Source organism: Leucopleurus acutus (assembly GCF_964270905.1).
Source record: "Leucopleurus acutus genome assembly, chromosome: 2".
In the NCBI taxonomy this organism is placed as follows: domain Eukaryota; kingdom Metazoa; phylum Chordata; class Mammalia; order Artiodactyla; family Delphinidae; genus Leucopleurus; species Leucopleurus acutus.
In genome coordinates this window covers 41,152,743-41,179,042 of record NC_139143.1, presented here as the reverse complement: position 1 = coordinate 41,179,042, position 26,300 = coordinate 41,152,743, and the positions used below count along the sequence as shown (strand labels likewise).

Below are 26,300 nucleotides of genomic sequence, written 5' to 3'. Positions count from 1 at the left end.
CTCCCTTCTTCCTAAAGTTCTCATGGAAGAGGGAGATGGCACCATGGTTTCTTTCTCCCTTATAGATCTGGAAGGGCAGGCTGCCTAGAGGGAAGACTAATGGGCTTAGAGCTATAGGAATAAGGCTCTGTTTCTAGGTCTGTCTCTAGTCGTATGTTCTCTCTGGCCTCTTTGGGCCTCAGTTTCTCAAACTGTAAAATGGGGACATTTGTTTAACTCAGAGGCAGTTGTGGCACGGAAATGAGGTAAGACAGGTTATAAATAGAAACATGAAAACACAAGCACAAGATAGTATTAACCACCGTTTATTAACAGTAATTTGCTGTCCGGAAGGTAGGCATCAGCCAAGCAAAACAGGAAGGAAATGGAGGCCAGGGTGCCTCGATGGTGACATTGCAGGAGCCTGTGTGCCTCGTGCCTTTTCTGTGCTGCTCCATCCTCCCTCCAGACAGTCAGCAAGCACCTTGTTTGCTCCCCGCAGCTTCACTTTCCCAGACTGACTTATCTCTGAGTCCTTATGTGCAAAGCAGAGCTGCAAATTCAGTATTTGGAGTGCAGGTTAAAGAGATTGAGGAGGGTCCTTGGGGAGGCCAAGGATACCAAAATAGGTGGATGGAGAGTCTGTGGAAATCCGGGGAGAGGTGGGCCATTTTACAGGCGGCCAACGGGAGAGGCAGACCTTTTCTCCTGTCTTCACATGTTTATGATTCTTAGAGCAATAAAGGTATAAATGAAGTCCTTTAATTAAACAATCACCAGAGCAGGAGAGACTCCTTGGAGGCTGAGGATGGCTACATTAAACGGCTCCCGAATTTCACCATCCCCTTGGGATTCTCTGGCCTCAATTACTACGTGCTTTATAAGCGCTCCAGCCCAGGCAGACCTCACAATGAGCCTTAGACCCTTTCCCCACGGAGTATCAGAGGTGTGGAAGCAGCCCAGCATGTTCCACCTCAAGCTGCCTGCTCTGTGGTCTCATTCTACTCCCTGTCTGAATCTCCGCCTCAAATCCCATAGGGCTGCTATCCTTCCTAGAGCCTTGTGGAGGGTGTCATGTCAGCGCTGCCCCTCCAGATGCCCCGTGGCACCTTCGTGATCAAGACCAAGGCATGTGGGAGGAGGCAGTACAGTGTAGGCTTTGGGTGCCACCATCCTCTCCTTCTCACCGTAGGTGCAACCTTGGGCAGGTCATTCAACCCAAAAAGGACACGGTAATAGGGCCTACCCTATAGGGTTGTTTGAGAGCAGTTGAGACACTGCAAGTAAAGTACTTGGCACAGTACCTAGTACACGATAAATGCTTTCTTCTTTATCATCTTTGTTGTGTTCTGAGCTCTCTCAGTTCTGGTTTCTCTGTTCCAAGTGACTGGCACAGTGACTGACACATGGGGATGTTTGTGCATGAAAGTACTAAATGTATATAGCTCCGTTCCAGTGCAGTAACCACAGTGTCACATAGCAAAAAGCACCCAGTATATACACACATCACACAAGTGAAGCCATGTTCCCCTTTTCACTGATGAGGAAGCTGAGGCGCAGAGGTGTGAGTAGTTGCCCAAGGTTGTGAGAGGCAGAACCAGGACTGGAACCGGCACATCCCAGGAATGCTGCCTGGAGGAGTCAGCCCCTGTGATGCACTGTTGAGGAATGGGTTGCAGAAGGGAGGAAGTTCAGGGCTACAGCTAACCTACCGGTTGTCCTGACTCACCCCAGGTGAAGGTCCATGGGGGAGGTTTTAGAATACCAGATATACCCAGGGGCTGAGGAGAAGGGGCCCTTGGTTGGTTCTAGCCATTATGGTTTCAGCTAGAAAGGTTCCTCACTCTCTTTTTCTCTGGATGCCCAGCTGGAAGCCGCTTCTTGGGTGAAAAGAAAGGGATCAGGGCCAGCTCCATCTCCTCTTTGCTGTGGGGTCAGCTGATTGTCTCCCTCACTGTAGCAGCATGGGGTCAGCTAACTCTCAAAATAGGCCCAGCAGCCTCGCTCTGCCACTGTAGCCGAGCCCTGGCCTGGCGTGCACGCTGGCTGCTGGCGGGGTCCTAATTATAGCTGTGGGCCCCATGGTAGAGGCAGCTGGGACAGAGCAGGGCCCTGCCAGTCTGGCGGGAAGGAGAGAGTGCCTCACTTACGTGGAGATTCCCCTGGAGGAGTGAGGGGCAGCGGTGGAGGGAGGCTGCTTGATCATGAAACTGCTAACCTTGGGGGTGGCCGCCCCGCCTCTGTGCCCTCTGGCATAAAAGCTGCTGGGCCCTGGGCTGGCCAGAAGGGTGTGACAGTATGGACTTTTCCCAGGGACAACTTCCCCAAAAGGTAATGTGGGTCCTCCCTCTTCCCACAGCTCCCCTCCCCTCTCCACCCACCCCACCCCAGGTCCTTATCCTGAACTTGGAGGGAGTAGCCGGGTGTGATTCAGGCGTGGGAGCACGGGAGAGACCATCTGGGCTTGGGTGCTGGCAAGGGCTTCGGTGTCAGTTCTTTGGGCCCCGCCAGTTTGCTTTCTCACCACCCAGGGACTCAGAGGAGCCCCTTCTTTTTATCCCTTTGGCTTTAAAAATGTTTCGGGGTGAGAACAAACTATTTGCGTCCAGTGGGTTAGGAGAAGAAGGGGACACGGGAGGACAGACAGGTGGGAGGGCCGTGGGGGAGGGTGCGCTGAAGGCGGAGATCATGCTGCTGCTTCCAGGCTGCTCTCAGCCGAAAGAGGTGGGGGAGGGTTGGGGATTGTTCAGTGGAGAAGGATTGTCAAAAGGAGCAGCTTCTCGGTGACTCTGCAGAAATCCTAAAACAAGGGAAGGAGTATGGCTGGCGGTATGGGGCACGTAGACACCTGAACTCTAGGTGGCTCTGGCCAAGTGAGTTCTGTCTGGTCACTGTGGGTAGCCTCAAAATCAGAGGATGTTTGTCTTACTCTACCAAGAGGCTGCAAAGACATATAGACTGTGCTCCTGCAGACATCGAGTGGAGGTTTTGCCTGCAGTTTGGGATCTGTCCTGGTTCTGCAGGAAGGCTTACCCAGGGAGCATATCGGGAGGCCAAGTTCTCAGCCTCATCTTGACTTCCTGGGCCACCTGGCCCTGGAAGCCACAGGGGTGGCGCTTCCTGATTTGGTTTCCTGTCCTCCCTAGGATCTGCTTCCCTGTGCAGGTGAACCGGTTGCCTCGGGAGACCCTGCTGTGTGCCACTCTCTATGCTCTGCCCATCCCCCCACCCGGGAGTTCCTCGGAGTCCAATAAGCAGCGGCGGGTGCCCGAAGCCCTGGGCTGGGTCACTGCTCCGCTCTTCAACTTCAGGCAGTATGTGGGCCCAGGGCAGCTTGGCCTTGGCAGGGAGGAGGGGATAGGGAGAGAGAGGCCTGGCCGCTGCATGGACCAATGCCCCTTGGGCAGGTTGGCCAGGTGGGGCTCACCGGCAGAGTCCAGAGGGTCCCAGCTCTGGTGGAGAGAACCAAGGCACAGGACTGGTGGCCAGCACAGTTAATGTAATCAAGCGCTACTGGGCAGGAGTGGTGGGAAGGGGCATGGACATGCATGCTCAGGCAGCGTCATCTGGTCTTGTCATTGGAAGGACCTTAGAGGTCATCCAGTCCAGCTCTCTACGTCATGAAGGCATCCCTGCCACCAGGTCACCCAGACCAGGGAGGGTGTGGTTAGTTTAGGAAGGCTTCCTGGAGGGGGTGGGTTTTTGTAGGACTTGGGAGAAAGAGAAGGTCGTGGTCTGTGGGGGAGAATGAGAGAGAGGAGTTGGGCAGTGGCTTCAAGCAGAAAAGGCAGAGTTTTGGATAGGGAGAGCGGGAGGAGAACCATCTCCTTAGCGACTGGGTTTGTTGGCTTATCCCACCTTCCATCCTCCTTAGAGTCCTGACCTGTGGCCGGAAGCTTCTGGGCTTATGGCCAGCAACACAGGAAAGCCCCAGTACCCGTTGGAGTGCACCTAATTTCCATCAGCCAGATAGTGTCATCCTGCAGGTGAGACCCCAGCCTCTCCCACCAACCCATCAGGACCACTCCAGAGTTGGCTCCATGTTTTCCCTTTGAGGTTTGGGCTGGGGCAGTAGGAGAAATTGCGGAACTTTGCGCGTGGGATGATGAGACTGAAGCAACTAGGTGAACATGGTTAGACCCGGAGTGGGAGGGCAAGTTCTGTGGAAGCTATGTCCCATCTCCTTGAGGTTAGCTGATTTCAAGGAGCCTGAAGGCAGGGTCTGAGACCCTTGCCAACCAGGGCTCAGCTCTTCAGAGTTCCTTATATTGAACCCTAATATTACTAATCTGAGCCATCCCCTCTTGGGGCCCATGGGGAAGCCCTCCCCACAGCCACTCAGTGCTCTAGTGGGGTGGACCCATTCTCTGGGGACAGGAGGAGGAACTGGTCAGGTCCAAGGTCTAGGTCTAGTTACCGTTTCTGGTTCCTTTTCTTGTGGTCATGAGATGCTTTGGTACGGAATATGGAATATCAAAGTGGATACAGAATGAAAGCTCCAAGAGGCAGGCGTTTTTATCTGTCTTATTTGCTACTCTGTGCCCAGGGCCCAGAACAATGTTCGGTACATATTAGGGTTCAATAAACATTTCTTGAATGAAAGAATGTGGAACTCCCTTTGAGGACTGGCTCCCTGAGCTCTGCCATCCATTTTAGAAGGATGAACATGGCAGCAGAGAGCAAGGGAACCCAGCGTTGCAGGCTTCAGAGTTGGCAGAGCTCTCACCTGGCATGTGGTCCCACTTTCCATCAGGCAGTAGTGCCCTCCAAGACCACACTGAAGGCTCCCCAACCTCGGCGTGGAGGCTCCCAGTGGCTCAGCCTAATGGCGCTTCTGTTCAGAGTTTGGCCTGGGGCCAGTCCCCTCACCTAGATGCATCTCAGCCCAACCTCTTCCTCGCTTGACCGTTTTTCTTTCTCTCTCTCTCTGTTTCCTTCTCATTTTTCGCTGGAAGTTATAGCTGGAAGGGACTTTAGCGATCACCAAGTCCAACAAGGTTATTTTACAGACAAAGAATCTGAGGGTAAGGGAGGGAGGAAGGGAGGCAGGAAGGCTGGTGGGTAAAAGAAGAGCTGGAGACCCAGGTAGGTGGCAGCCCCACCCAGCTTCCTGTTCTCTCTCCTCACTTCCCTGATGTCATCTCCCAGATTGACTTTCCCACCTCAGCCTTCGACATCAAGTTCACCAGCCCCGCTGGAGACAAGTTCAGCCCCCGCTATGAGTTTGGCAGCCTCCGGGAGGAAGACCAACACGTGCTTAAAAACATCATGCAGAAGGAGTCCCTGTACTGGTGAGGCCCAGGGCAACCCCCATGTGTGACTCGGGCCTCCACTAAGTCTCTCGAGTTCTAACTGACTTTCTCTTACCTCCCAGCAGGTCCCTGTCCTCCTGCTTTGGGAGTCGAGGTGGGATAGGGTGGGCACTGCCGCCTAGGCAGGAAGTGGTGGAGAGAGGGCTCTGCAGCCCCCAGATGTTTTTCATGAGCTGACCTTAGGCAAAGTGGAGAGCTCACAGTCAGGATGTTATATCTGGGAACACCCATCCCCACGATGGGGACTTGGCCCAGAATCAGCTTGCCAAGAGGACCAGAGCTTTGCCCCACCCCCAGATAAGCTGTGTACTATTTGCTGTCCATTGGGGCAGCTGGCCGTTATGCTTACCACCCTGCCCCCACCTCCTGCCCCTTCCACACCCACAGCCTTTGCATTTCTCTGGCCCTGTCACTTTCCAAAAAGGATCAGGTGTCAAGGCAAGCTGGCAGCTGTCAGGGGTAAGCGAGTCCAAGCTGATCTCATCCTTGGGGCTGCCTGTCTCACCAGGGTTGAAGAGGCTGGAGGAGCTGGTGGGATCTGGGCTCCTCCCCAGCCTGCTCTCTCCTATACCTCTCTGGCTCCTGCATGGCCCTTGCATGTGGCGGTTGGGGGAAATGAGAGAGATGGGGCTCATCTCTCTCCCTCGTGTCTCACCCAGGGCAGCCAGAATCACTGAGTGACGGCAGACCTCCCCTGCCCCCACTCCTCTGCTGACCCCTTGCTTCATTAGCCCCTGAGCTCCCTTCTCCCATTAGACACCTGATCTCAGGCAAGGCCCAATTAGCTGCAGGTCCTATAAAACCTCCAGCTGGCCCCAGGAAGCCACAGGAGGCCCCTCAGCTGCCCAGACCCTGAGCAGTGGGGACCACTGCCCTCTGGTGGCTCTACTTGGGAGTGATGTCCGAAGGGCATCCTCAGGAGGGGTCGCGAATTCGGTGCCCTTGGCCCCTGCATGCTGCCTTGGTGAGATGTCCCCGAGTCAAGGATCAAAGATGCCATTTGGACCCTGGCTCCCAGAGTTTGCTTCACACATTGCAGTCACTTAGGGATATTTTTTAAATTACCGATGCCTGCCTTCCCCAGACATTCTGACTTAATTGGTTTTGGGTGTAGCCTGGACAAGAGGCGTTTATAAAGCTCCTCAGGTGATTGTAACATGCAGCGAAGTTTGGCAACTACTGAACTGGAGTGTGTCGCATTCTCTTGGAGCGTGAGTACCTTACCCTCTGGCTGACTCTGCTGTCTCTCTCACCTCCCCCTACCACTTCCACCCCCAGGCTCACTGATGCTGACAAAAAGAGCCTGTGGGAGAAGCGGTATTATTGCCACTCGGAGGTGAGCTCACTCCCCCTGGTGCTCGCTAGCGCCCCCAGCTGGGAGTGGGCTTGCCTGCCCGACATCTACGCTCTCCTGAAGCAGTGGACCCACATGAACCACCAGGATGCCCTGGGGCTCCTGCATGCCACGTGAGTTGTAACACCTACGTTTCCTGACCATGTGTCCTTCCAGAAGCCAGGGCTTGGCACTGCCCGTCACTGCCCTGGCCAGCCCTGGGGAGAATGGTCAAGTGGGCGTGGAAATTCAGGGCTTTTCCACTTCTCCTTTTCCCTTTCTTTATTTTATTCCACCCCCACCCCCCATGTTATATTATGAACATTTTTCAAACATACAACAAAACTGAGAATTTAATAGTGAACATCCATATTCCCACCACCTAAATTCTAACCGTTCACATTTGTTATATTTGCTTTATTGTGTATATACTGTCCATCAATACATCTTATTTTTTAATGCATTTTGAAGTAAATTGAGGCATCATAACTCCTTCCTAAATACTTTAGCAACCATAACATTAACTACAGCTCAATGTTTGTTTATGTTGTTTTCTTTTGAGACAAAATTTACATGTAAGTAAATGCCCAAGCCTTATGTGTACATTTGCTGAGATTTAACATATGCACACACCTGTGTAACCCAAACCTTATCACTTAGTTCTGCTCTTACAGTCCTCTCTTCCTTCGTTCCTCTGGGGACACAGGCTCCCAGTCTCAAACCCCTAGAATGGTTTATTTTCTTCCACTCTTAGTAATTAAAATGTACCTGATCCATGTATTTTGCCTTCAGGACTCTTTGAGGCAAAGGTTTTGCTAATCTCTGCTAAACTAATTCTGGCTAGGTGTACTGGCTTATATATAATTTCATGATCTCTGTTATTTGCCTGGCAAGCTTTGCATTAAAAGGATGGTACCAAGAAACGATAATGCTTTGGCCCTCACGAGGGCTCTGTGATGATGGGATTTCTGGCACAATGGGAGTCAAGGAAGAGATCTTTGGGAGTGGGGTTGAGGACTTTATCCCATTTTCTTAACTCATACAGAGAGTGAGAGTGGCTTCCATGGCCCAGGGCTGACTCTGACCATGGGCCAGGGCCATTCTCAAGGGTTGCAATCCAGAACAGGTGCTTAGGCCTCTTCTAGTGGCTTTGGCAGGTTCTGGGAGTCATTGCCGTTTCTTCGCCCATGGCTCTGAGGCCCAGGGGTGAGGGTGCTTGCTCACTCCTGTGCCTTAGACCCTGTGGCTGCATTGGCAGGGTCCTGGGCTCTATTTGCAGGTTCCCGGACCAGGAGGTGCGCCGTATGGCCGTTCAGTGGATTGGCTCCCTCTCTGATGCTGAGCTGCTGGACTACTTGCCCCAGCTCGTGCAGGTGGGTGAGCTGGCCTTCCCTCCAGTTCTGATGGTCCCACCCCCAGGACCCCAAGACAGACTGCATCCTGCAGGGATAGCAGTTGGTGTAGATTACAGGCAGTCAACAAAGCCTCCTGTTCCCTCTCTCCTACACAGGCCTTAAAGTATGAGTGCTACCTGGACAGCCCCTTGGTGCGCTTCCTCCTGAAACGAGCTGTCTCTGACTTGAGAGTGACTCACTACTTCTTCTGGTAAAACTGTGTGCAGAAAGAGGAGAGGTGGACACACCTCCTTCACTTGGGGGTGTTTTACTCTAAGCCTGCAAGGGTGGGGAGCTGAGCCATCTGGGTTGCAGTATGTGTCTGACTTACCAGGTGGCCTTGGGCCAGGACCTTTTCCTCGGGGGCTCTCAGCTCACCCGCATGTAAGCGCAGTGGGGATCATCCCTGGCCCTCCCCTGCACCCACGCACGGCAGAAATACAAGGAGAAACCAGATGCAGAAGGGCTTTGAGCCCTATTTAAAGACAGCATGGGCAGACCGAGGTGTGGCTGAACGCCTCTGTATAAGTTCTGCATCCAGAGCCTGTTTTCCTTCCCAAGTTTGGGGTGGGTTCTCCAGGGAGCTGGAGCTGGGTCTGACCACTCCCCACCCCCCCTTGCCTGTTATCCTTTGAGTGTTCTGACTTCCCCCCTCCCTTTGCCTGGTAGGTTGCTGAAAGACGGCCTCAAGGACTCTCAGTTCAGCATCCGCTACCAGTATCTGCTGGCAGCCTTGCTGTGTTGCTGTGGCAAGGGGCTGAGAGAGGAGTTTAACCGCCAGTGCTGGCTTGTCAGTACCCTGGCCAAGCTGGCCCAGCAGGTCCGGGAGGCTGCCCCGTCTGCACGGCCGGTGAGTGGGGTGAGGCTGCCTCTCCCCATTTCCGGTTCTGGGCCTCTGCAGCCAGTCGTTAACTTCTTAGGCATCCTGACCAGCAGGGTGGCACTTGACCATCTCTGGTGAGGGGCTGGAAAGAGGTGACTCCCTAACCTACAGGCTACAAACTGACAGTCTGCAGGCTGGATACAGCCCACGGAATGTGTTCACTTTGGCTTGCGAAGTATTAAAATTTTTATTTAACTGTTTACCTTAAAGGCTAAGCCCAGTTGTGTAAGTTGTTCACTGCACAAGAGCACCCAGCCAGAGGGGGCAAGTGAGGGCTAAAATTCAGTCATACTTTGTTCACTGTGCTGTGAGCCACGGCTCAGGGCTGCTACCACCCAGAGGGGGCACCTTTATCTGTTTGCACAAAGGGGTTGTATTAGACCAGTATTAGTGATCCTGGTTGCTAACATTTAAAAATTGGGAGATTGTGAAGTCTAGATGATTGGCTTTTTTGGCAACGGCCCAAGTGGCAACTCCTCGTTGACCTGTAGCCCACCCTCTCAGTTCACCATGGGCTGCTTTAAGCTGTTCTGTCATCCACCCAGTCTCTATAGGTGTTTGGGCTGTGGCCCCGGCTGTGGTGTGGGTGGGGCAGTCTTCCTTCTTCACCGTCTCCAGGAGGTTGTCCACATCTCTCTGGTGACTGTCTCCATGCCAACCACTACTGGCACCCGCCCCTGGGAGAGGCCTGGCTCTGAGTGGAGCTTATGGGCCCCTCACCTCACCCCTGCTCTCCTTTCCCCACCAGGGGATTCTCCGCACGGGCCTGGAGGAGGTGGGGCAGTTTTTTGCCCTCAATGGCTCCTGCCGCCTGCCGCTTAGCCCCAGTCTGCTGGTTAAGGGCATCGTGCCCAGGGTGAGTGACTGGTGGGTTTGGGGTCTTGGAGTGGGGAGGGCTCAGTGGACGCCAGGTCCTCACTGACCTGGTTGCTGAGAGAGATGAGGAAGAAAGGCATATGTGGGGCCTCTTGCCAACGCTAACGTGTATGGACTTTTACCTGACAGCTCTGCGGGGTGGAGGAATTGGGTTGGGGGCTGGGTAAGTGCCTCTGCTGATGGTGTCGGGGTTGAAGTCCAGGCTGGTGACGCTCCCACCTGTCATTCATCGAGCACGCACTCTGTGCCTGGCACTGTTCTAAGTGCTTTCCCTTGGTTATCACATTTCATCCTCACGACTCTTAGGAAGTCGGTACTGTTGTGAGCCCCATTTTACAGAGGAGTAAACTGAGTTATAGGTGCGACATACGACTTGCCAGAAGTCACACAACTAGTAAGTTGTGTGTGGAGTGAACTGAAGGGGTGAGAGAGACCAGGTGCAGGAGCTGAAGTCATAACAAACTGAACCAGGGTGATGGCGGGAGGGAGGGAGGGAAGGAATGTGGGCTCTGCAGAAATCTGGAAGAAACAATGAGCAGCAGCTGGTGGAGAGTTGGAGAGGCCATTTTCCTTCCTGGGCCTGGGCCTGGGCCTGGGCCTGGGCCACCCTGACCCTCATCACTACCCTCTCTACTGTGGCAGGACTGTTCCTACTTCAACTCCAATGCAGTCCCCCTCAAGCTCTCCTTCCAAAATGTGGATCCGCTGGGCGAGAACATCCGTGTCATCTTCAAGGTGAGGACGCTTCTCTCAAGCCTGGTGGGATATAGATGGTAGAGAGAAGGAGAGGTGGGAATCCAAGGGTGGCAGAAGCAGCCTCGGGGCCATTCTCTTCCTGCTGGGCCACACTCATGCTGCCATTTTAGTGCGTGAAAGACTATCGGGTGAAAAAGGAAATAGATGAATTGTGTGTGGCCCCAGAGGGCTAGGAACAGTGTTGGGATGTGTAAGGAGGTAACTGACAGCTCAATATCAGAAGCGCTTTCTAGAAGGCAGAGCTACCTCAGCAGTGGAATGGATAAGGTGCTGACCTGGCTGTCCCTGGAGTATTCAAGCTGAATGACTATGGCAGGCGTGCTGAAGAGGAAATTCATAAATCAGGTGCAGGTTGGACTTAGATGAATCTTAAGGTCCCTCTAACTGGTACATCCATGATTCTGAGGAGTAAAGGATAGTCTCAGAGTGGACAATCCAGTGGGGGAAATGAAAGGCATGCGTGACTTAGTGACATATGTTTGTTGTGTGTAAGTTCCAAATCCAAGTTTTAAGGCTTTGATGGTCAGGAAGGCTGCATGAAGAAGAGGACCCTGACTTCAGTGCAAATGGGGACGTGGGGTTGGGGGAAGAGCTGGAACACCACACGGGCAAGATGTGGTTCCTGGCCCATCTCTGGTGTTTGACCTGGTGTGAGCAGGTCTGAGTGTGAGGTGGGAGCACTGAGTAGTCCCTGGTCACTAGTCTGGGCCAAGGTTGCCCTCCTGGGAGATCTGGGAGCTGGGGGAAGTGGGGGAGGTGGTTCCGGTCACTGTCTTCCTTCATCCAGTGTGGGGACGACCTTCGCCAGGACATGCTGACCCTGCAGATGATTCGCATCATGAGCAAGATCTGGGTCCAGGAGGGGCTGGACATGCGCATGGTCCTCTTCCGCTGCTTCTCCACTGGCCGTGGGAGAGGTCAGTAGGGAGTGGGCGGGGCGCTGACTGGGCAGCTGGCGTGGGGGGCATTCTTGCTTACTGCCCTTTTGCCATTCCCTGACGAGAACTGTGTGCTTCTCCAGAAAAATGAAAAGGGCAAGATTATCCCATTAGAAGCTGTGGAATGACATTAAAAAAAGAAGGCAGAGGAGAGAGACTATTATAAAATAAAGCAGGCTTGGAGACATAACCAAGCAAACCGTGTAGACTTTGGATCCCAATTCTAACAAACCAACTGTAAACAGATACTTTCTGACACAGTTGGGGGAAACTTGCACGTAGACTGGGTTAGATCAGATCAAAGAATGGTCGTTGAATTTTTGGATGTGATAATGGCATGGTGGTTGTGTCCTTGCCAGTTATACTTGAAATACTTATGAGTGAAATGACATGTATGGGATTTACTTAAAAATACTCCAGCCGCGAATGGGGTAGGGGGAGGGTGGAAGAGAAGAGGGGGAAGCAGGGCTGGGTGAGTGAAATAGATGAAACAAGATTAGCAAAGTGTTGATAATTTTTGAAACTGGTCTTGTGTGAGTTCATGATACCATTTCTTTATTCTTATATGTATTTGAAAATCCCGTAGTAAAAGTAAAACAGAAAAGGATCATGGCTATGAGCTGGGGGGACCAAGGAGTCACAGCATGGAGTATGAAACCAGGGGAAGGATCTTTCCCTTTATTATCAGACTTTGTCCAAATGTCCTGGAGCTTAATTTGTAGGGAAGCATCCGGCAAAGCTCTTGGAGTCCTCTCCTGACAGACGCCTTCTCTCTGCTCTGGAGAATGACTTGATGTCTCCCCTCACAGGGATGGTAGAGATGATCCCCAACTCTGAGACCCTGCGCAAGATCCAGGTGGAGCACGGGGTGACCGGCTCCTTCAAGGACCGGCCCCTAGCCGACTGGCTGCAGAAGCACAACCCTGGGGAGGACGAGTACGAGAAGGTAGGATTGAAGCGTGGGGGTGAAGCTGGGGTGGGATGTGCGTGACTCTGGCACACTGTGTTCCCACAAGGCCCACACATGCACAGAGAAGACAGCTCAGCTGTACTGGGAGGAGAGAAACACTCTTGGTTGACCGGTGCCCCCAGATGTCTAGAGGTGGGTCAAATGACTTTTGTAAGCTGACCAAGAACATCCCCTGGTATCCAACTGGGAAGCCTTCGCTGAGTTCCGCTGGCAGATTGAGTTTGGAGGAGGGGACCCTCTTAGTCACGATCCTATTCAGGTCCTCCCGTGTCCTGCGAGGAGTCCAGTGGTGCTTTGCAGAACAAGAGTTGGAAGAGACTTTAGAGATCATTTTATCCAACTCTTCTTTTCATAGATGTGAATTAAGACTCACTCATTTGTTCCCAGTTATGGAGCTGGTTTGTGACAAGCATGTAACCGGAAGCCAGGATTGAGGATAGATATGAGACAGAGATGATAGAAAAGGTAGCTGACCTTCCTCAGGCAGGGCTGTACTGGGTGGTAGGGCCTTGGTGACCTGCTGTGTTCTGGGGCTGGTCCACAGCTTCATGGCTTTTGCCTCTGGATTAATTAAGTTTAGGGGAGAGAATAAATCATAATAACCAAGCTCATAAGAGAATGACCATAAACCAGAAGCGACCCATATACTAACTTATATTGATCAATGGCTTTTATCCCTGAAGGAGAACCTACGTGGGCAGCCAAATTATAATCAGAATGTTGTTTAGTGAACATGTAATTAGATGATCTTCCGAGGCCTTAAATGTTTGCATTCCCCAGGGTTTAATTCCTGGCCTGCTGTGCTCTTTGTACTCTTCTCGTGCCAGCTCATCATCTCTTATTACTTCACCACCCACTTGCTGATGACTTCCAAAGCCATTCCCTCTCCCCTCTCTCACCTCCCGATTGCTGGACTTCTCCTCTTCTGTTTTACCTGTATGTCAAACTCAGTATAGGCAAAACCGAGCTTTCTGTCTCTCCTTGTCCTCTTGAAACCTGCTTTTTGTGTTTCCTGGATGGTTTGACTCTCTCTGTGCAGTCACCCAAGACAGAGCCATGAGTCTTCTTGATGTTTCCTTCTGCCTCTCCTCTGCTTTACCAAGCCCTGTTCCCCAGATGTCTCTTGAATCTGTCCTCTTCTTACCATTTCTTAAAGCCATTTGCTTTCTGTTCCCTGAACTACTGGACTGCCTCTCCTCCTTCCATTACCATCCTCTGCTTGATTTCAGAGTCTTTTAAAATAAGGTGCAAACTGCTCATGTCACTCCTTTGCTCTCAGTTCTTCAAAGGCTCCCTGTGTCCTAAAAGATGAGTCCGTCATCCACAACATTGCCGCAAGGCCTCTTGTAATCCAGCCCTGCCTGCCCCTGTGGTCTCATCCACTGCACCTCCCCATCTTATGATAATTTATGCTGTAGTTTAGGGAGCTACTTGCATTTCTTCAATACCTTTAGACAATAGTATTTCCTTTGCCTGGAAAGCCCTTTCTTCCCTTTCCCATCCCTCAAAACCCATCCTCTGTATGATGTAAATGTTAAGGTCCTCTACCCTTGGAAAGGGGTGATATTGTTTCCTCCCTCCCTCAACCCTATATACTATTTATACTAACATGTATTTTTCAGGTATTAAGCAGCCACCATACAGAAGCACTGTGCTTGGTCCTGGAATTATGATTACTCCTTGCCAGTATAATAAAGAGTCATAATAAATATTATAAAAGCTTGTACAACAAGAATACACACAGACGGCTTCCCTGGTGGCGCAGTGGTTGAGAGTCTGCCTGCCGATGCAGGGGACACGGGTTCGTGCCCCGGTCCGGGAAGATCCCACATGCCGTGGAGCGGCTAGGCCTGTGAGCCATGGCCGCTGAGCCTGCGCGTCTGGAGCCTGTGCTCCACGGCGGGAGAGGCCACAACAGTGAGAGGCCCGCGTACCGCAAAAAAAAAAAAAAAGAATACACACAGAGAGAAACTAACTCAGTGTCTCAATGTTTAATATCAGTCTTTCAAAAATAGCTCTCAGCTCTTCTAGTCTTTCTGTTAGAATGATGCTGGTAGTTTCTTATGGTGCCTTCCAGGAGGAAAGAACTAGAGATACTTGTCTCTTGGCCACCTACTCAGCAAACCAAAGTACCTCCATCCTATAAGTGAAACCCCTTAAATCAGGAGAGCTCTCTTTATCCAGTGAGACTTCCTGCCCGTAAGCAGCCAACACCCTGCGTAACTTAGGTGATGAGACTTTAGTTACTTATTCTGTGGCAGAGTACGGGCATATAGCTGCTTTGTAAGTCAAAATAGGATGCCTTTCAGGTAGAAGGAATATCTGTGACATGAAGACAGGTTGATGGAGATGGTCAAGACTGGGAGTTGATGGGTTATACTTATTGAGTGGTTTCTTTTCAATTATATATTTCCCTATCATAGAAATCATCTCTTTCTTCCAGAAGGTACGTTCTGTGATTTCTTTACAAACTTTTTATTCTTAACTTCCTAGCGATTAGTCAGCTGGTTTAATTTAACAAGTAGCCAGGGGATTTCTGTGTGTAGCTAGTTTTTTGGGGGGGGTTTTTTTTTGGTTTTTTTGCAGTAGGCGGGCCTCTCACTGTTGTGGCCTCTCCCGTTGCGGAGCGCAGGCTCCGGACATGCAGGCTCAGGGGCCATGGCTCATGGGCCCAGCCGCTCCGCGGCATGTGGGATCTTCCTGGACCGGGGCACGAACCCACGTCCCCTGCATCGGCAGGCGGACTCTCAACCACTGCGCCACCAGGGAAGCCCTGTGTGTAGCTAGTTTTGAAGTAGGCCTGTGGAACAGCCAAGAGGCTGCTGGGAGATAAGATCCCTGGACCCTGGGAAAGTGAGAATACTAAGTTCTGAGTGAATAGTGCCTGTAGGGGCTCAATGGGGAGGAGTCAGTGCAGGCTGGTAAGATCTGGGAAAGGTGTGGAACTCAAGGAAGGTCCTTGAAGGCTGGGTGGAAGCTTGCAGAGGGAGGTGGGAAGGGCATGTGTTCTATGAAGATTTCTCTCATTCCCAGCTTTGTCCATTCTTACTTGGCTGTGACAACTGTTGCCTCTGCTGATGAGTCTTTCTTGAGTTCTTGGGAATTCCAGAAACCTCACAAAGAGGATTTAGAGGATGAAAGGTGTCTATTCACTAATTCCATACGTTTTTACTGGAAAGGCAGATAAGGGGGCAAACGTTGACCAGATAAAATAAGGTAGATCCAACCCCTTACTCCCTCCCCTCCTGCTTGAAACTCAGAAATTGCTCTAACACATTTTACCAACTAGAGATGTCTGATTTTCAAGTGTAAAACATCCCCTAGAAGTGTTAAGCTGCCTCAGCTCTTCCTTGGAGTGAAGTGACTTTAATTAGATTAGCATTCATCTGTTACCAAGAACAGTGGAAATGGGAGTCATACTGGGGGCAGGGAGAAGGACAGAAGAATTCTGAGCAGGGTCAGGAAGAGGCCCTTAAGTCAGTTGCCTCAGTGCTGTGCTTGAGTTAAGGTCACCACAAACAGCTGGGAAAGTTGTAAACGTCAGTCTTCCCTGATTATGGGCTGGTCAAGTCTGGGCTCCCGGATCAGTGCACTGTCTTTCCAACCAGTTTCCCAAGGAGAAAGAAAGGTGCAGAAGGTGGTGAATTGCAGATAACGTGGTGGAGATATACCTATAAGCCTTCCATCTCCTTTTGCCCCATAAGATACGAGAGAAGTTTCTGTGTGCATCAGTGTGTACGTATGTGATGAAGGCTGAACAGGCGGATGTGAGAGCTGTTGGACTCATGAGAGAGGGGCAGGGCTGGCTGAATTCAGTCTGGCTGTGCCCCTGGGGTCTGTCCACACCAGCTTCATGACCCCTCCTCCCCTCTGCCTTCCTTCTCCCAGGCTGTAGAGAACTTCATCTATTCTTGTGCTGGCTGCTGTGTGGCCACGTACGTCTTGGGCATCTGTGACCGTCACAATGACAACATCATGCTGAAGACGACTGGCCACATGTTCCACATAGATTTTGGCCGTTTCCTGGGCCACGCCCAGATGTTCGGGAACATCAAGCGGTAAGTGGTCTCCTGAAGCCAGGATGCGTGTGTAGGCCAGGGAGGTCAGCGGAAATGGTTCGGAGCTGGAACACGAGCCCGTGATGGGAGGGCCCGCACTGCAGAGTGTGGTCCCTGGGCTGAGCAGCTTTGGAGAAGAGAAGACTGAGAAAGAGGTCAAGTCCTTTCAGGGCCTTGCAGAAGAGGGCAGGCACCAGCCATTGGCCCTCCCTGCTGAGGACTGAGCAAAGGGAAATGAGCCCAAACCACAGCAAAAGGGAATACAACTAGATATCCAGGGACAATATCACTAGCTCACAGGCAAGGAACCAATGAAGGATGTGTTTGGGGATTTTTTAAGATTAAGGGAGGAAAAGAAAAATGAAAATGTTAGAGGAGCCACATCTATCCATTTCACACAGGTGTTGAGGGATGAGGAAAACCATCCCCTGATGCAGCCCACAAAGTGGGCTTCCTCCTTCATGTTGACCTTCTACCTGTATGTTCCCCTTGGCCCAGGGACCGTGCCCCCTTTGTCTTCACCTCGGACATGGCGTATGTCATCAACGGGGGTGACAAGCCTTCCAGCCGCTTCCATGATTTTGTTGACCTTTGCTGCCAAGCCTACAACCTCATTCGCAAGCACACCCACCTCTTCCTCAACCTTCTGGGCCTGGTGAGGAGCTCCATCCCTTTCTGAACCCCTCCTTCTTATCATCTGGCACCATCTTTAAGACTCCCTTGTCTTGCTTCAAAGGATTTCTGGAGATCTACTTCTCTGAGCCCTAGGTAAAGGCAGGGCTCAGACCACCTGGGGACAGTGGTGTCTGCAGGTATCTGACTTCCTGCTCCAGCCCCCCCAGTTCCTGTGGACTGCTAGCCACTGCCCACAGCATCTGCCTGCCACCCTCTAGAAGGGTTAGGGAGCCTAGCTGTAGAAAATCTTGCCTTATGGTAAGGAAGAAGCAAGAATTCCTGGTTGTTACAGGCACCCTCTCTTCTTCTTTGCTCTTCTAGATGTTGTCCTGTGGGATCCCTGAGCTCTCAGACCTGGAAGACCTCAAGTATGTGTATGATGCCCTGAGGCCTCAGGACACAGAGGCCAATGCCACTACCTACTTCACCAGGTAAAACTCTCCGTACGAAACAGTGCTGCCCACTCTGGGTAGTTAATTTCCAGCCTGCTGGATTGGGAAGAACAGGGCTAGGGAAACGGGAGAGGCTTAGCTCCGGTGGCAGAGCTTAGAGTTGACAACATGGGTCAGTGGCCCCAACTTTGCCTTTGACTTCGGTAAATCATTTTACTTCTCTCAGACTCAGTCTCCCGTCTGCACTTGGGTGCTGACCTTTATATAGAGGTACTGCGATCCCCTACTTGCATTCTCACCGTGTCTCGGTCAAGGATTTTGTCTATGGGGCAATGTATAGTAGGGATTTTGTACTAGTTTTTAGCTCTCTGGATCAGAACCTTCCCCCTTGTCAAAACATGGAATTCCATGGTTCTGTTTTCCCATATTTGACATTCTTAGACACACTTTGTGTGAAAGCAGGAAAGTGTCTGTATACTAATGTCTACTGTTTTTTGTTTTGCGGTACGTGGGCCCTCTCACTGCTGTGGCCTCTCCCGCTGCGGAGCACAGGCTCCGGACGTGCAGGCTCAGCGGCCATGGCTCACAGGCCCAGCCGCTTCACGGCATGTGGGATCCTCCCAGACCGGGGCACGAACCCGTGTCCCCTGCATCGGCAGGTGGACTCTCAACCTCTGTGCCACCAGGGAAGCCCCTAATGTCTACTGTTTTGTCCATTTTATTATGCACCCTTTTTGGAACTTAGCGAACTAAACTTTCTCTGTTGGGTCTGATATAGTACCTTTCCTTTTGAACTAAAATCTCTGGATTGAGCTTTGTTTGGTGAGGTTCCATTATATTGAACCTTGAAACTCAGTTTGACAACAGTATTTAGACATTTACATGGTGAGCCCACGGTGGCGTCCCTAATTCCTTCCTACCTTGGTTTAATTGTCTTTGGGTCAGGTGGGCAGTGGGGAGAGATAAGACCCCAAGTTTCACAGAAATAAACTGTATGCTGATCATTGTGTGCAATCATGTACTCAATGAGGATATCACACAGGGAAAATGATCTGACCTGAGCTGAGTATTAGTCTCAGGTGTCAGGGGATATTTCTCGAGATAGCTCTGCCAGGCAGTGGGGACTTGGGTCCGTGGTCACATCCTTTTCTTCCCATCCTCCTTCAGGTTGATTGAGTCCAGCCTCGGCAGTGTAGCCACAAAGCTCAATTTTTTCATTCATAACCTGGCTCAGATGAAGTTCACAGGCTCAGACGACCGGCTGACCCTTTCCTTTGCTCCCCGAACACACACTCTCAAGAGCTCTGGCCGCATCACTGATGTATTTCTCTGCCGCCACGAGAAGATCTTCCACCCCAACAAAGGCTACGTAAGTGTTTTCTCCGATCTGACCCTCCCTTGCTCCCCACTGCCCCAGCTTGTTGGGGTTCTGACTGTTTCTTCCCTTCCACACTGTGGGCGCTGGAGTTGACTGATCACCCTGTGCTGGGAGCAGTCACACACCCCTTCCTTCTCCACTGCCCAAGTGGCCTGCCTACAATCAGGGAGCTGAGTTGGATGGCTGTTCCCTCTGAGTCAAGGGTCTTGTGAAACAAGGATTCTTGTTAATCTTTGCTTTCATTTTGCTGCATATGTATATTATCTTTGTCTCCATTAGAGACATTTTTATCCTCTTCCTTCTGGAAAGCGTAACTCCTCCAACACGTGTGTGTGCGCGCGCGCGCGCGCACACACACACACACACACACACACACACATTCTGTCCCCTCACCTACCCCCTTCATTGGGTGTAGAGGGTTTGGCAGGGAGTATTCTCTAAGATTTGGATTTTGCAGATTTACGTGGTAAAGGTGATGCGAGAGAATGCTCACGAGGCCACTTACATCCAGAGGACGTTTGAGGAGTTCCAGGAGTTACACAATAAGCTGCGGCTGCTCTTCCCTTCTTCCCTCCTGCCCAGGTATCTGTGGCCTTTACTCTCTGCACTGAGGGATACTGCGGAGGGAGAGCGGATGGGGGCTGGGCAGGACTGCGGGAGTGAGATACTGCCCTTTGGAGAAAAGACCTATGTCCTTGGTTTTCTCCTCCTGGCAATGAGTTTGGTGACAAGTGCTCCTCCTGCTGGTCATGCTCTTCTGAGGCTCTCAAGAGGTCTTCCTCCAGCCTTGAAAATAAGCTTGGGTCCACCTGCCAGGAGAGCAACCTGGGTCTAAAGGCAGGGGATTGACTGAATCTGAAGATTTTTCGAAGTTTCTAATCTTCTAAAGAGTAAAAGTATGTTTCAAATAGATAAACAAAATGCAGTGTATATACAAAATGGAATATTATTCTACTGTACGATTCCGCTTACATGAAGCACTTAGAGTAGTCAAATTCATAGAAACAGAAAGTAGAATGGTGGTTGCCAGGAGGGAGGGGGAGTTGTTTAATGGGTATATAGTTTCAGTTTTGCAAGATGAAAAGGGTTCTGGAGATGGATGGTGGTGATGGTTGCACAACAATGTAAGTGTACTTAATTCTGAACTGCACACTTAAAAATGGTTAAGACGGGGGACTTCCCTGGTCGTCTAGTGGTGAAGACTTCCCCTTCCAATGCAGGGGCTGTGGGTTCAATCCCTGGTCGGGCAGCCAAGATCCCACATGGCTCGAGGCCAAAAAACCAAAAAAAAAAAAAACCTATAAAACGGAAGCAATATTGTAACAAATTCAATATAGACTTTAAAAATGGTCCATATCAAAAATATATATATTAAAATAATGGTTAAGATGGTAAATTTTATGTTATGTGTATTTCACAACAATTTATAAAAGCGATTTTTCCAAATGAATTTTTACCTTGATGGGGAAAACTGGGGGCTCCAGAGCCGCTGAGGCACTTCTGGAGAGCTGTAGGACTCTGCTCAACGGTTTGTTTTTCTCATCCGGTGTCCTAGGAACTGTCTGGTGTGAGATGCTGCGTGTGTGCCCTTGGCACAGACCTGGGGAGCTTGGGGAGGCATGGAGTCGGGGAAAGGTCCCTGGGAATGGAGGCTGGTGAGAAATGCAGATCAGGTGACTGAAAATGCAAGTGAAATGTGACTAAATCCTGTTGCCTCTTCATTATCTTTCCCCATCTTCCCCCTCCTGCATCGCCACTGCCCACCTGCCGTGCAGCTTCCCTAGTCGCTTTGTGATTGGCCGCTCACGGGGAGAGGCGGTGGCGGAGCGGCGGAGAGAGGAGTTAAATGGCTACATCTGGCACTTGATCCACGCAGCCCCTGAGGTGGCCGAGGTGGGTGGCTGCCTCTGTTCCTGGCTGTCCCTGGCGCTGGTGGGGGGTGGGGGATGCGGACGGAAGCGGGTGGCAATCATGGAGGGGACTTGGCTTTTCTGGGTCTGTGTGCAGAAAGAGGTGGGTGGGTCGTGGCTCCAGCCCCACAGGACTATGCACAGAAATGCAGTGAAACACAAACATGCAGCTGGGCACGCGGAGAGACATGTCCGTGTTAGGTGCTTGTAGTGAGCAAGAGCCTGAGGAAATGGAAGGTTTTGAGCAGGTTGAGTGTGTGTATCCGCCTAGATTTTTCTTTAAACAAATGGTCCTATAATGGACATAAAGACATACAGTCATCCGGAGTCCCATCAGCCTAAAAAACCATCTGACCCCATTTCCATGTCTCCTTCCTATTTATCCGTATATAAATGTGACTTTTATAGTTTTATAGTGGTCATAGCTTATGTATAATGCTATATTCTGTTCTTTTTTCACTTAAGTGTTTATAGTAAGCATAACTTTAACTATGTGTACCAAATTAATACACCAACTTGCAATACCATAATCTCTTTAACCATTCGCTTCTTGAAAGATATTTAGATCATTCCCCTCCACCCTTTTTTCACTCCTAATGCTAGAGTGGGTATTTTCACACATTTTAGTTTTTGGTTTTGTTTTCCCTAATTGCTTAGTAAACATTCTCAAAAGTAGGATTCATGGTCTTTGTCCAAGGCTGCATCAGGCATTAGTTCCCCGACCAGGGATTGAACCCTGGCCTGCCAGCAGTGAAACGCCAAGTCCTACCCACTGGACTGCCTGGGAATTCCAAGAACAGACTGCTTTTGCCCTGATGTGACCTACTTTTATTTGATTTTTTTTCTTTTTTTTAAACTTTTGTATTATGAGAACTTTCAAAACATATAGGAAAATAGAGAAACAGTATAATGAATGCCTGTATATCATCACTTAAACAGTTATTATTTTGACGTGTTTGAGTCATCTATTTTTTATGAAATATTTTAAAGTAAATCACAGACATCATGACTTCTACCCCTAAGTACTTACTATGCGTCTCTAAAAAACAAGGACATAATCTTACATAACTACACTTCATTATATCACCCCAAACATAGTCCATATTCAAAATGTCCCTGTCATCTCCAAAATTCTTTTAACAGTTGGTTTGTTTGAGCCATGACCCAAACAAGAACTGCATATTACATTTGGTTGTCCCATTTCATAGGTCTCTTTTAATGTGGAACAGTCCTTTTCCTTTTTTCACTGGGCCATTGTCTTACTGAGGAATGACCCTGTTTTCTGATTCCATTCCAGTGTGATTTGGTGTACACCTTCTTCCACCCCCTGTCCCGGGATGAGAAGGCTGCGGGCACCAGCCTGGCTCCCAAGTCCTCAGGTACAGTGCCTTCTCTGTGACATTTCTGCCAACCTCTCTGAACCATTCCCAAAGGTCATTTTTCCTGCCCCTGCCCCTTCCCAGTTCTCCTTCCTTGACTCGTCTCTGTTCCTTTGCTTACTGGCTAGAGAATCTGGTTTCCCACTCAGGCTATGGGTCCACAGCTCCTTGAGCAATTCCCCAGGGACTGGATATGCTTACACACTGGAATTGGATAGACGCCCCCAACCCGATTCTGCGTCATGTTCGCGGATGCCACTTGGCAGATCCCTGATGGGGTATCAGGACTCTGACGTGGAGTTACTGGCGGGGGGTTAAAAGAAAACAGAAATGTTTGCCTGGCACCAGATGGGGACAGGGCTGGCCTCATGACCTTTCTCAGTTTCCTTTGTCCCTACAGATGGCACATGGGCCCGGCCGGTCGGAAAGGTTGGGGGAGAGGTGAAGCTGTCCATCTCCTACAAAAACAACAAACTCTTCATCATGGTGATGCATATTCGGGGCTTGGTAAGTGCATACACAGTCCTCCTTTGGATCTTTATCTTTCTTCTGGTACTTTTCTGACTGATCAGACCTTTTCTGCCCCCCTCTCGTGAGAGTAACCACAAAGATTACTCAATGAATACCCAATGGGCCTGCTACCGTGCTAGGCCTATGGTATGACCAAGCAATACTAGACACAGCTCCTTACTACCTGTGGTCTTTGGCAAGTAACCCAATTACCCTTAGCCTCGTTAAAATGAGGATAATGTTAGCACCTATCTCATAGGGTTGTTATAGGGATTAAATGAGATAATGCATGTAAGAGCACTTGACATAGTGCCTTGTATTATTATTATGGTGATTATTATAAGGGAGAGGCCCAAGGGGCTTATTTCCTGGTTATAGAGGTAAGGCAGCCATGTGACATCCTTCAAGCATAATCAAGGCAGAGTATAATCACTAAGTTTTTGGTATGATTCTAAGAACCTTGTGAGTGGAAGGGGAAGGGAACTCTTATTGAATACCACGATGTGCTGGACTTTTGCAGGTTGGGGCATTAGTATGTAGCAGGAGGTACATGAACTTTGGAATCAGAGAGATCTGGGTTTCACTCTTACAGAATCATTCATTCATTTTATTCAACAAATCTTCATCAACTGCCTACCGTGTGCCAGGCACTGATACATTAGCTCTGGATACAAGGGTAAACAAAATAAAATCCCTGCCCTCAGGGAGCTTACATTCTAGTAGGAAGAGGCAGGCAGACAAATAGTTAAGTTAAATATATGGCAAGTCAGATAGTGGTAAGTGCTCTGGGGAGAAATAAAGCAGAGAAGGAATACCGGGGTGGAATGAAGCTAGCAGCAATTTTGCAGAGTGGCCAGGGAAACCCTCATTGATGGGGAGGTATTTGGGCAAAGGTGGAAGGAGGTGAGGGAGGGAGCCATGCACATACATCTGAGGGAGGATTGCTCCAGGCAGAGGGAGCAGTTGAACCCAAAAGCCCTAGTCAGGAGCCTGCTTGGGGCATGTCAGGAACCGCAGGAGGAGGCCAGTGTGGCTGAAGCCCCTGCAGCAGAGGGGAGAATAGCAGATGGTGAGGTTGGAGAGGGCAGACCAGAGCCTTGGTCCCACAGTCTAGAGTGTGGCTTCTCCGTGGGTGAGATGGGAGCCCTTGGAGGGTTTTGCGCAGAGGCGTGACAAGATCTGACTTAAGTTTTAAAAGGATCAGGCTGAGTGAATCACTAATTGGCTGACCTTGAACAAGCAACTTAATCTCTCTGACTCATTTCTCTACCTCTTAGGGGTTACTTGGAGCAAAATAGACAAAAGATATTGGGCAGAGATATCTGGGGACATGATGGTTCATTCAGAACAGACCAAGTTATGGCGTGCCCTGAGCATTCGTATACAAAGTATAGACTGGATATCATAGGCAATCTGATGGATGTTTTAGGAGGACACCTAACGTTACCGTGGTAGGTGTTTCTAGCAGAATGCAGTGGGCTGGGAAGCATAAATTATTGTGCATTGCAAGAAGCCAGGTGTGGGAGAAGAGGGTCTGGATCAGGGAGTGATCACAGGAATGGTGATAGAGAGACAGATAGAAAAACCTTCATCTTTTTTTTTTTTTTTGGTTTTCATTCCCTTTGTAGCAACTGCTCCAGGATGGGAATGATCCCGACCCCTATGTCAAGATTTACCTCCTTCCTGACCCTCAGAAAACCACTAAGAAGAAAACCAAAGTGGCCCGGAAAACCTGCAACCCCACCTACAATGAGATGGTATGTGAGGAAGGTGCTGGGTGGGGCTGGGGTTGGCCGACTGTGCCAGTTTGTAAATAAAGTTGTATTGGGACGTGGCCATTACTATTCATTTAAGTCTTGTCTGTGGGTGCTTTCATGCTGTAGCAGCTGGGTTGAGTCATCGTGACATAGATCAGAATGTATGGCCTATAAAGCCTAAAATACTTCCTATTTGGCCCTTTATGTAAAAAAGTTTGCTGACACTTAAGGTAGGGATTCCACAGCTGCGGCATGGTCTGTGGGGAGGAAGAGCCTGCTGGTCCTTTGCTGATAATGAGCTGTGGCCCCAATGACAAGCCTTCATTTGCCTGAACTCTGAGCTAAGAGCAGGGGTCTTTATTTATTTTTATCTTTTATTTATTTATTTGGCTGTGCCAGGTCTTAGTTGCAGTTGCAGCATGCATGTGGGATCTAGTTCCCTGACCAGGGGTCGAACCTGGGGCCCCCTGCATTGGGAGTGTGGAGTCTTATCCACTGCGCCACCAGCGAAGTCCCCCCGAGAGCAGGGTTCTTTAAGCTTCCCTTGGGCTCTGTATGCTTTCTCTATTCCCTCGGGCTCTGTCTGGTTGGGGAGGTAAAGGGGTCTCAGCCAGATCAGATCACACCACCACAGACTTAAGCATCTCCCCCTTCCATGTTCCCTCTCTCACTACTTCCCTTTCTTCCCAATTTTGCATTTGCAGCTGGTATATGATGGAATCCCCAAGGGAGACCTCCAGCAGCGGGAGCTACAGCTGAGTGTGCTGAGTGAGCAAGGATTCTGGGAGAACGTTCTGCTGGGGGAGGTGCACATCCGCCTGCGAGAGCTGGACCTGACCCAGGAGAAGACCGGCTGGTTCGCACTGGGATCTCGAAGTCATGAGACTTTATGAGCCCAGCGGAGCCATGGCCCAGGACCCCAGGCTCATGGCAGAGCTGGAGGAGAGGACTCTCCCTGCTTGACTTGTCCCTTCCTTGTGTAGGGGCAGGGCCCTCGGTGGGGCTTCCCTCTGTCCCGGCGGATCGGGCCTCCGTGGTAGGAGGCAAGGAGAGTAAAGATGCTCTCTGCTATCCGCTCCTCTGCAGACTGCATTTGGGTTGGTTGTGATGAGCAGCCCCTTGGAGGCTGTGAGGGTGCAGCAAAGTTTTAAGTTTACCTTGTGTCAAGGGAGCAATGCCTGGTTTGAGGTGTGTGGGGTGGGCTGTAGAAGTAGCATTTGGGGGGAGGGTGGGTGGATATCTTTATTTTTATTTTTAAAAAATGAAATAGTAACGTTGTCCTAACTGGACAGGAAGCCTTGTGAGAAGGAACTTACATGTGCCTCAGAAGGCAAAAGAGGAATTGGACTTTTTGTATGATTGAGGTTCTTATTGGACTTTTCCCTAGGATTTTGTTTGTTTGTTGTTTTTGCATTTCTATCTATAGGAATTATTTGGGGAGGGGCTCAGTGGGCCCTCAGTTAGTGCCCTCCGTCTCTGAGGCAGGTCGGGAGGGACAAGGAGGGCTGCGTGTGCTGGACTGAGGCCTGCGCCACTGGGCCTTTCTGATTTTGCCTCCAAAGGAGAGCGATGTGATACCTACGTGTGTAAGGAAGGGCCTTCCGTATGGAGGTCTGTAGAGGACCTGTGTTCAGGGACCTGGGCTCTTTTGGGGGGAGTTTTTCCTCTCGTCTTCCCCTATTTTGCTAGGACTTGCCCTGAATACTGTCTTCTACCCCTCCATTCAGCTCTTCCGGGGGTCATCTGGTCCCTGTGAATATGCCTGGGTGCTCCCCCATAGGTCTCTCCCTTCATTTTTCT

General features: G+C 50.4%; 1 protein-coding gene across 1 annotated transcript in view; it reads left to right on the top strand.

The window, feature by feature from the left end:
- PIK3C2B (phosphatidylinositol-4-phosphate 3-kinase catalytic subunit type 2 beta) overlaps positions 1-25,393 on the top strand; it is a gene marked incomplete at its 3' end in the record, with an annotated part of 59,467 nt that extends 34,074 nt beyond the window's left edge. The window contains exons 13-34 of the mRNA XM_082833742.1: positions 3,126-3,293; positions 3,854-3,965; positions 5,128-5,270; positions 6,570-6,627; positions 6,712-6,758; positions 7,904-7,997; positions 8,135-8,229; positions 8,688-8,868; positions 9,650-9,757; positions 10,420-10,512; positions 11,321-11,450; positions 12,281-12,417; positions 16,330-16,499; positions 16,998-17,154; positions 17,496-17,605; positions 18,734-18,935; positions 19,402-19,526; positions 20,720-20,837; positions 22,152-22,233; positions 22,634-22,740; positions 24,372-24,500; positions 25,205-25,393. Coding sequence (XP_082689868.1) covers positions 3,126-3,293; positions 3,854-3,965; positions 5,128-5,270; positions 6,570-6,627; positions 6,712-6,758; positions 7,904-7,997; positions 8,135-8,229; positions 8,688-8,868; positions 9,650-9,757; positions 10,420-10,512; positions 11,321-11,450; positions 12,281-12,417; positions 16,330-16,499; positions 16,998-17,154; positions 17,496-17,605; positions 18,734-18,935; positions 19,402-19,526; positions 20,720-20,837; positions 22,152-22,233; positions 22,634-22,740; positions 24,372-24,500; positions 25,205-25,393 — 2,755 coding nt within the window. The remainder of the gene's footprint in view (positions 1-3,125; positions 3,294-3,853; positions 3,966-5,127; positions 5,271-6,569; positions 6,628-6,711; positions 6,759-7,903; positions 7,998-8,134; positions 8,230-8,687; positions 8,869-9,649; positions 9,758-10,419; positions 10,513-11,320; positions 11,451-12,280; positions 12,418-16,329; positions 16,500-16,997; positions 17,155-17,495; positions 17,606-18,733; positions 18,936-19,401; positions 19,527-20,719; positions 20,838-22,151; positions 22,234-22,633; positions 22,741-24,371; positions 24,501-25,204) is intronic.
- Positions 25,394-26,300: the final 907 nt, after the last annotated feature.